The sequence below is a fragment of the Gadus macrocephalus genome, chromosome 4 (assembly GCF_031168955.1).
Source record: "Gadus macrocephalus chromosome 4, ASM3116895v1".
In the NCBI taxonomy this organism is placed as follows: Eukaryota; Metazoa; Chordata; class Actinopteri; order Gadiformes; family Gadidae; genus Gadus; species Gadus macrocephalus.
Genome location: NC_082385.1, coordinates 19906652 through 19916715, shown reverse-complemented (window position 1 = coordinate 19916715; position 10064 = coordinate 19906652). Strand labels below are relative to the sequence as shown.

General features: G+C 43.9%; 1 protein-coding gene and 1 long non-coding RNA gene across 7 annotated transcripts in view; one reads left to right on the top strand and one right to left on the bottom strand.

The window, feature by feature from the left end:
- Positions 1–251, bottom strand: part of LOC132455132 (uncharacterized) — a 1865-nt gene extending 1614 nt beyond the window's left edge. Inside the window, exons 1-2 of the long non-coding RNA XR_009525089.1 lie at positions 127–251; positions 1–74 (exon numbers count right to left, since the gene is read on the bottom strand). The exon at positions 1–74 is cut by the window's left edge and continues 1614 nt beyond it. This is a non-coding gene — a long non-coding RNA (uncharacterized LOC132455132). The remainder of the gene's footprint in view (positions 75–126) is intronic.
- LOC132455109 (inactive L-threonine 3-dehydrogenase, mitochondrial-like) overlaps positions 1–9761 on the top strand; it is an 11452-nt gene extending 1691 nt beyond the window's left edge. Inside the window, exons 1-9 of one of the 6 annotated variants that reach the window (XM_060048847.1) lie at positions 1–74; positions 127–361; positions 2377–2419; positions 2821–2891; positions 3162–3311; positions 4076–4248; positions 4803–4893; positions 6777–6871; positions 8226–9761. The exon at positions 1–74 is cut by the window's left edge and continues 61 nt beyond it. In XM_060048847.1, the coding sequence (XP_059904830.1) occupies positions 145–361; positions 2377–2419; positions 2821–2891; positions 3162–3311; positions 4076–4248; positions 4803–4893; positions 6777–6871; positions 8226–8324 (939 nt within the window). In that variant the 5' untranslated portion in view covers positions 1–74; positions 127–144 and the 3' untranslated portion in view covers positions 8325–9761. Of the gene's footprint in view, positions 362–1593; positions 2303–2376; positions 2420–2820; positions 2892–3161; positions 4038–4075; positions 4249–4802; positions 4894–6776; positions 6872–8225 lie in introns of those variants that run through there. The other 5 variants (XM_060048849.1, XM_060048850.1, XM_060048846.1 and 2 more) reach the window with 5 other exon arrangements.
- The last annotated feature ends 303 nt before the right edge of the window (positions 9762–10064 follow it).

The following is a 10064-nucleotide window of genomic DNA, read 5'->3' as shown; positions in this document are numbered from 1 at the left end:
TGGTTTTGTGTGACTGCTGTGTGTGTGTTTGGTTGTGTGTTACTGCTGTGTGTGTGTTTGGTTTTGTGTGACTGCTGTGTGTGTTTGGTTGTGTGACTGCTGTGTAGGTGTTTGGTTTTGTGTGACTTTGGTTGTGTGACTGCTATGTGTGTTTGGTTGTGTGACTGCTGTGTGTGTGTTTGGTTTTCAGGAGAGTTGAGCCTGTGGATGTCCGGCTGGCTGAGGGCCGCAGCGGCCCCGCTCAGAGGGGGGTCCCGCACTGTCAGCTGCTGCCCCTTCTCCCGTGTCCCCGGTGCTGATGGGAGACGTCACGGGTCGCCCCGCTCTGAGGACGCCGACCCTCCCATGGTCCTCATCACAGGTGTGGTGTCTGTTATCTCTACGTCTGCTGTGGCCATTAGTGGATCACCTCTTTATTCCACAGTGAATGGCTGTGAAGTCAGCCTCAGTCTTGTTGAGTAAAATAGTCTGAATCACAACCACAAGTCAATGAGAAACAGGAATGGTGAGCCAAAATAATCCAAAAGTTGCCTTTGTTAAATGGAAGTATAGCCATTACTTTTCCCTCCAAGAAATTAATGCAACGGGTGTAATCGTGAAATCCACATTATGCCCTGGACAAAGTGCCTCTCCCGTCGGTGTAAAGTAGGGACGCACCGAAATGAAAATTCTTGGCCGAAATCAAAACCGAATACACTGAAACAGTTGGCCGAAAGCCGAAACCGAATACCGAATTTGGCTTTTGCTGTTTTTCATTCATTTTGCTTTAATTTTTCACCATTGCAGAAATCAAACAATTAAATGTCCTATATAAACTTTTTGACGAGTACACTAGTATGTTGTCCGGTATGTTGCATAAAAACAAGAGTACGGTCAATAGTTTCTTTTTAAAATATGCTGTTACATTCGTCCCCCATGTGTGTTTCAAACGTCCCGACTAGGCGGGGCGTTTGAAGCAAATGTCAACTTACGTTCAAAGATAAAAAACAGCTTGATCATCCAACATATGTATTAAATTACACTTGTAACTAAGAGAACACACATGGGAGTTGTTGATCACATGTTGAAACTATTTGTATACGTAACGCCATCTTTGAAAAGGCGTTTAACTGAAAAGTGTTTAAATCGACCCGGCTCTCCCCTATTTTGTTTTTAACAGGTGCGCTCCGCTCTTTTTTCATCTTCGTTTATTGTCATTTAGTTGTTTACAAGTGCATGCAGACCTTTTTTCATCTCCCTTTATTGTCAGTTAGTTGTTAACCAATTAACATGTGGCTCTTTTTTAATCCCTCTTTTTTTAGAAACGCACCCGGCTCATTCCACACACTGGTTGCATTTTTTAAATCAAAAACAAAAATGTTCGGTGTATTTTTTTTCGGCCTTTTTACTCCTTCATTTTCGGTGGCCGAATATTCGGTGCATCCCTAGTGTAAAGTAATTCTTATTCAAACATCTTTCAATGTTGCATGCCTCCATGCATTCCATGCTTCCGTGCATGAACATGCACATGTATGTTAAATTCCGTTAAAGAGGGGTAGAGGTTGGGCCCAACACTGAATATGTTTGACTTATGTCTTGTCCCTTGATGTTCAGGTTTAATCATATTAGGCTACCATACCTACCCCAGATCTTGAGTCATCCAGGAGCTACATTTCAGTCATTCTCTCTATGCTGGCATCGATCGATCCCAGCTACGCCGCCTGCAGTTGGTTCAGAACTCAGCCGCCCGACTCCTCACCTGCACTAAAAAACGCGATCATATCACCCCAGTCCTGGCTTCACTCCATTGGCTCCCCATCCGCTACCGCATCAATTTCAAACTCCTCTTGACTGTTTACAAATCTCTCCATGGTCTGGCCCCCACCTACCTGTCCGATCTTCTCCACCACCATTCCACTTCCAGAGCACTACGGTCAGCAGACCAACTGCGGCTGGAAGAACCCAGGTTCAGGCTTAATACTAGGGGGGACAGAGCCTTCTATGTGGCAGCTCCTAGACTCTGGAACTGCCTCCCCCTCCAAGTCTGTTCTTCTGTCTCTGAATGTTTTTAAGTCCCTTTTAATCACCCACCTTTATTCACTTGCCTTTGGCTAGCATCTCACTTGATGCAACAGTGTATATATTTTTTTAAATGTTATCTTTTATTGCATTTCTTATTTATTCTTATTTATTATTGTTTTTTTGTTAGTTTTTTTGTGCCTTCCTGCAATATTGCACTTTACTGTAAAGCACTTTGGTGCGGCTAAGCCTTCTGTAAATGCGCTATATAAATAAAATTGACATTGACATATTGTTTTTATTACGTTTGACTTGTGTCTCCATCTGTCCCTGGTTTAATGTTCAGGTCTAATCATATTAGTTTCTGTCGTTTTGCAGGGGGACTAGGTCAACTCGGGGTGGGACTTGCCAAGTTGCTGAGGTATGCTGTATTCAAACGTATGTCAGTAATAGCCAGACTTCAATAACCTTAATCTTTATTGATCATTGTTTCAATTACAATAACAATTAGGGCATTTAGCAGACGCTTTTATCCAAAGCGACTTACATCGGTTAATACACACATTGACGGCAGAGCCAACCCTGCAAGGCGACAGCCAGCTCGTCTGGAGCAGTTAGGGTTAAGTGTCTTGCTCAGGGACACATCAACACTCAGCTAGGAGGAGCTGGGGATCGAACTAGCAACCTCTCGCTTACAAGACAACTGCTCTACCTCCTGAGCTAAGCCAACCCAATTGGGGCCCCCTGTCCTCCTATCAGGACACGTTGCTCAAACCACACTATCACCAACAAATCAAAAATACATTATAATTTCTTCCGCAGGAGGCGGTTTGGCAAGAACAATGTGATTCTCTCAGACATCAAGAAGCCTCCCGACAATGTGTATCACAGTGGTGAGTAAAACAATTTGACCCGGTTCGGTTAAATCAGAAGACTACTAGCCAGCAAGTGCAGGTTCCATTCCCTTAATGGATCAATACTCAACAGTTTGATGCATTAAGGGAATGGAAGAAGTATACGTGCTAGCAAAGCCACGTGCTAGCGAAGCCACGTGCTAGCGAAGCAATGTGCTAGCGAAGCAACGTGCTAGTGAAAAAAAGTGCTAGTGAAGCAAGGTGCTAGCACAGCAACGTGCTAGGTGTTAATGGCCATGGTTCCCATAGGTCCGTTCATCTACTCAGACGTCCTGGACCATAAGAACCTGCGTGAGATCGTCGTGAACAACAACGTCAGCTGGCTGGTGCACTACTCCGCTGTCCTGTCGGCTGTGGGGGAGAGCAACGTCACACTGGCCCGGGACGTCAATATCACTGGTTTGTTCACACATTTACCTATATTACATATCCATAACACACACACACACACATCATAACAAAAACACACACTCAACAAACATACACAATTAACAAAACACAGAAAAACTCACACACACTTAATAATGTGTATTTCTCATACTCCTTTTGCAATCTTCTTTTTTTATGTCCCTGTTAGTTTCGAGTAATGTACCCATATGGAAAATTAGTTTTAATCTTTATTTGAAACAGTCCATGTGCGTTCCACCCACACCACCGCTGCCCTGTCCCACTGTCTTAGACCTGCTCTTTACTGCTGTAGAGCCGACGGAATACACTGCTAAACAGAAATTTTGAATGATATATCTATTGGGGAGGTTTAGAAATATAATGTTTCCAGTGGAAGTGTGTCCTGAGTTATTGTTAGGGCGGTGTACTTTGTAATTCGATGAATGGAGAGCTGCTGCTTGTCCGTCTCCTTCCTGTCGTCAGTTCCCCGCATCATACACCAACATGGTAGTTTATCACCTGATCTGCCCTCAGGTGTCTATCATAATCAACATGGTAGTTTTAACACCTTATCCGCCCTCAGGTGTCTATCATAACCAGCATGGTAGTTTTTCAACTGATCTGCCCTCAGGTGTCTATCATATTAACATGGAAGTTTAACACCTGATCTGCCCTCAGGTGTCTATCATATTCCATATGGTAGTTTATCACCTGATCCGCCCTCAGGTGTCTTTTATCATATTATCATGGTAGGTTAACCCATGATCCTCCTCCAGGGTTCCACAACGTCCTGGACATGGCCCTGGAGCACGACCTGCGTGTGTTTGTCCCCAGCACCATCAGGGCCTTCGGGCCCTCCTCCCCCCGGGACCCCGCTCCTGAACTCGGCGTGCAGAGACCCTGCACCATTTTTGGTGTGGCCAAGGTGCACGCAGAGCTCATGGGGGAGGTGAGATGCACACACACACACGTGCACGCACATTCACACACACACATTTGCACACACAGGCTCTGTTAACACAAGAAATATCTATCTAGATCCGGACACACATAGACTTCACAAACCTGTGTACATGCACACACATATGTGCACACACAAACACATACACTCAACAAAGGCCCTTGCTTACATAAGATCAATTTAATTTAAATCTATCTAGGATTGCTCACACACAAAGACACTCACACACATTAACTACAGTCTACAACTGCTTTTCTATCTAGATTCAAAAACATACCCGTTTACGCCAAGGTTGAGATTGCATTTGGAGCTTATGAAAAAATAGGATTAGTGTTCTTGTCGGTTTACGTCAAAGGAAACAGCGTTCATCTTTGCATCTGAATGTACCTTTACTCGTATAGGTGTGTGTATAAATATTTATTGACACTTGTACACATATTGTGTAGCATAGGAAAGATGTTTGGACCATGTTACCTCTCCCTCTCTCTCCCCCATCTCCGTCTTATCCCCCCTGTCATTCCCTCTCCCCTCCCCACCTCTAGTATTATCATCACCAGTACGGACTGGACTTCCGCTGTCTCCGGTACCCGGGTATCATCTCTGCTGACTCCCAGCCCGGGGGCGGCACCACTGGTAAAGCACCCTGGTCGGTGCACAACGGCTCACTAAAGACCCACCAAACCACACAAAAACCCAGACGAAAGTAATAGACAACATCACTAGTGATGAACAGGAGACTTATAGGGGTGATATTAGGCCACCGGGTGTGAGTGAGATTAGCCATTACAAGCCATTTCCAAATCAAAGCAAGCAACATTTGCTATAGTCCACTAGTTGGACACTGCCACTTGTGATGTCACTAAAACATAGGAAAAAGGCAGAAAACGGCTTGTAATGGCTTATCACACATGGTGGAACAATATCACCCCTTTAAGTAATCATGAAAAACCCTTAACGATTAACAAATGACGAGACGAAAGTTCTGAAGAAACATAGTTTCTGAACATGACCATGAACATGTGAAGAAATACAGCAACTTTTTGGGCGGGGCTTGCAGCGCTGAATATCTGGTTGATCGAGTACTCAAAGCATTTAGTTTTATCCATTTCAGCATCTGCAGCCACAAATCATTTTTTATTCACATCAACATAAGTAGATCACATACAGTACTCTTATTGCATCCATTCGGTCAACTACATTCATTGACCTTTAATTATCCCGATTGTTGTTTTGATCATTCATATCGATAGCAGTTGGCACTACGCCAATGTGTCCTTGCACTGTTGTACGTAGATATAGGTTGCTTTGGGTAACATGACGTGTGCAGTTGCATGGCAACAGTTGAGTTTTGGATACCAACTGACCAACTTTTAGTTATTGAACTGGGAAAAACCCTCAAAAACAAACATGTCCAAAACATGGATATATTAAACAATGCACACCCACTTATCATAATTTCCCTCATCCCAAAAGACGATTAAACTACCATTTTTTCTCTCAATATTTCTCACTTTTTCATGGCCTTTATTCGTTATGTGTGTGAAGTAAAAGGACCTTGATTTGCCTAACCTTCACGGGTCTTTAGACCACTGTGGAAACGCAGGGGCTGAAGGAAGCTTTGAGTCCCTTGAAATGTAGCTCCTGGGACTAAAAGTCATTTTGGTGGAAACACGGCTCATTACAGAGAAATACAAAACTATAATATGAGCCTTTTTAGAAAAGCGTACACACAATATCGTCCGCAAAGAGTAACCAGCCATGTTGGTTTGACCTAATTATGACAAGTCACAGCTTTTTCTTTTTTCCTTTTTTCTTTTTTTTTCAGATTACGCCGTCCAGATTTTCCACTCTGCCGTCAAGAGTGGCCATTTTCAGTGCAACCTGCGCAGCGACACGCGGCTGCCCATGATGTATATAGGTATGGGACCTTCTCACCCGTTTATTATCTGGATATGTTATTTGCTGTTATTTAGTCATTAAGAAGACACTCTTATCCTAACAGACTTCCAGGGATTTCAGAAACCTCTTTAAGGAGCAGTTGGGAGTTTGGTGCCTCCAGAGAGGCTGCAGATATTGAAGGCTCTGACTCAGAACCTTCGGCTGGGAGTCCAACACTAGCTCCTCATTTATTTGCTAGAAATGTTTGTTAATTCGTCTCATGCGTCTTACCCCCCACCACCCTACCCTCCTTTCCATCTCCATCCCGCTCCCCTCCACCTTCTCCCTTTTAACTCCACCTTTCCCTCCACCTCCAACCTCTTCCTCACTCCCTCCACTACCACCACCACCATCTACGTCCCACCTCCTCCCCTTCCCTCCACCCTTCTTCTTCATCCCCTCCTCCCCTCTGTCTGACCCTCCCCAGACGACTGTCTGAGGGCCACGCTGCAGGTCCTGGAGGCCCCGGCCAGCGCGCTGACCACCCGCACCTACAACATCAACGCCCTGAGCTTCACCCCCAGAGACCTCACCCAGGAGATTCGCAAGGTGCTGCCTGACCTGAGGGTCTCCTACAGGGTTGTCCCCCTCCGACAGGCCATCGGTGAGACCCAATAGACCCGTAGACCAGGCATGGCGCCAGGATTCCAGTAGTGGATTGGCCAGACCAATTGTGGGTGGTCCTTAAGTCAAAAACGTTATCAAATCCTTGTTTAACCTAATACAAATGACTGACTAATATACTGTTATATTATCTGTGCATTATAGCTTGATGCTCTTTAAATATTTTGTTGCATTGTAAAAAGTTTCAGTGCATAAGACGGAACTATCCGCGATCGCTCCTTAAGCCTTTTTACACTGCCAAGCCGGTTCGGTCGCGGCTTGGAACGAACGAATGTTCCTCTGAGTCTGCGTCTTTCTCGTAGATCGCACCATCCTTCAACGTCATTGTTAAATGTGACTGCATCACCTTCTCTCCCATGATGGTCAGCAGCTCGCGGATTTCACCTTCTCTCCAGTTAAAACTGCTCATGTTGATATCGCTGCGTTATTGTCTCTAGAGACAACGCAGCGATACCCAAGCCCCCGCAACCCCTCTTGTACCCCTCTCCATTAAGCACCATACCTGGCTGTGCTTTACTACACTCTATAGATTCAAGGCCTGTAGACTGTAAAAGTGGTCAGGAATCTAATATTTCCCACAAGGTTTAGTTAGGCTCGTATCACATGAGGCCGACTATTTCAGAATTCTGTTTAATTGTTTTAAGTTTTCAACAATATTTCGATATCATTAGCAACAGACTGAGCTTGGCTTATTATACAAAGAAGATGCATTAAATTGTAGCCTAGGCTACTACGAGATAATAACTAATACTATAGCCTACCGCGATTTCACGGTCGTCCACAAAGATAACAGCCCTTTAACGCAAATCTGATCAAGTATCAATATCAACAAAGATTGCTGCATTGCAAAGATAAAGCATTTCAGAATATATATATTTTTTTTCAAGAAAAGTTTTGGGTGGGCCTGTTAAACAGTGGATGTTCCTAGGTCCGTCAGGCCCACCCATAACGCTGTGCCTGCCCTAGACTGTCCTCAAGACTGGGGTTGAGTCTGTATTGGGCTGTAGGGGGATGGATGGATGGATGATTGGTGAGTGGATGGATGGAAGGTTTAGAGGACGATTTAGTTGATATGTATGTTGATGAGTGGAATGGATGGTAATTGATTGTATCGGAAGATGATGGATGGATGATGAGTAGATGGATGGATGATGGATGGATGGATGGAGAAGGATAGCTAGGTGATTGAATGTATATTGGATGCGTGGATAGATGGATGGAGTAGGGAGGGGGGGTAAATAAAATGTTTTTTTTTCAATTCATCAATATCCTTTTTCTGTAATGCAAGTCATTTGATATGTCTATTAAATTTCATTGAATAGATTAAAAGGAAATTTAATTTAATAGATTTCAGATCCCTGCTAAGTCCAAACTGACTCTTTATGATGTCCTTCGTCCATTAGCCGAGAGCTGGCCAATGGCGTTGGAGGACAGCACGGAAAGGCGGGACTGGGGCTGGAAGCATGACTACGGCTTGCCTGAGTTGGTACAGGCCATGCTGACTCATATCACCCCTGGCAACCTGCTGGCACAGGCCAACTGAGCCCCGTGGGAGGGGAATCTGTAGTCTCATCACACACACACACACACAACCACACACACACACACACACACACACACACACACACACACACACACACACACACACACACACACACACACACACACACACACACACACACACACACACACACACACACACACACAACAAGCACACATGCGCTCACACAGAGACACACAAACATGCTTACACGCACACACATACACAAACAAGCTCAACCACAAACACGCACACACGCACTTCACACTCTGGAAATTCCTCTAGAATATGTATATGTTTGTTTTGCGATGCCATCAGGGACTATTTTCTGTGTTTCTTATGGTACGATGATTTCTTATTTTCAGACAATACAACCTATGTTGCTTTGCAATAGCTTTTTGGACTATACTCTTGTTTGTAATGTCACAACGAGTATGGTTCCATTCTCACGCTGCAGAACGGAGAGAACAGAAGAACTGTTAGTGAGCATCCAACCGTTGCTCAACTTTGCTGTGTATATTTATTTATTCTATTTATTTATTTGCAAGGCGCCCTCATGATATCCCTCCACTCCTTTGTGCCCTTGGCTAGATAGGGATAGTTGGGGTCTACCCTTCCAAGACAAACAAAGCCTCAAGTTAAAACCAAACTTCTCACTGCATATGGCACAAAGAAAGTTGCTTAATACTGCCTTGTTGTTACTAAAGTGAGGTATGACTCTGGGAATTCCAGTTCCTTTTGCTTAAGACAATGTAGGCCGACGCAAAGCGGCTCTGCTTGGGCCGGTGTGAATGTTAGGCTTTTGAAACAGCTAGCTGCTCAGCCTCTTAAAGAAAACACCTTGCTTAACTCCAGCGTTGATCAAATATAAATGTACTGTAACGTTCGATACCTGAGCCTTTACTGATGTTACTATTTCCGTAGAGACGTGTAGACTCGTTCTAGTTAGCTTAGCTGTAGATGTACGGTACAGATGCTGTATTTATTTGAAAATGCTTGATTGGTGGGTTAGTGGGTTGGTGATTTTAAATTATTTTTCTTACCGGGGAAAGTCGGTAGGGTGGTTGATTTTTTATTTATTTTTACTTTGCTCTAGTCTTTGAATTAGTATGTTTTATCTTTGGATAGGAAGTTCTGTTTAGGTTTTTGTTGGTTATTATTTAGCATCCTTTTCTGATGACGTGAATGCCAAAGGTATTACAATGAGATGCCCAGCAGGGCTGCGTAGCATTCGCATTGGGGCTGGACTATTTTTACTTTATTCACTTTAGTCACCACTAAATAACCAGTAGAATAACAGACATCCTGAGGGAAAAACTTGTTCTTGCAGATTTTGTGTTGCCTTTCCACCAGCATTTTGAACAACCAATAAATACATTTACTTGAAAAAAAACGAAAACCTGTTCATTTGCATTTGTACGAGAATCGTGTTATGTCGACAAAAGGGATTATTCAATTGAAACCAAGATTTCCTGTTTTGTGAGACACACAAGTGGAGACCCAGCTGCAAGCTACACCTCTCTCTCGTCTCCCTCGCCCCCCTGCTGAGTGTGTTCACCATAAAGTCTTGTTTCTGCCACTTTCACACAGAGAGCTCTGTGCGCCGTAGCGCGACAGCAAACTCTGTTGGGACTGAAATTTAACACTGTTAATCTGAGAGGAAAACCTGTTAGTCTGAGAAAAAAAATATTTTGCTATCTGA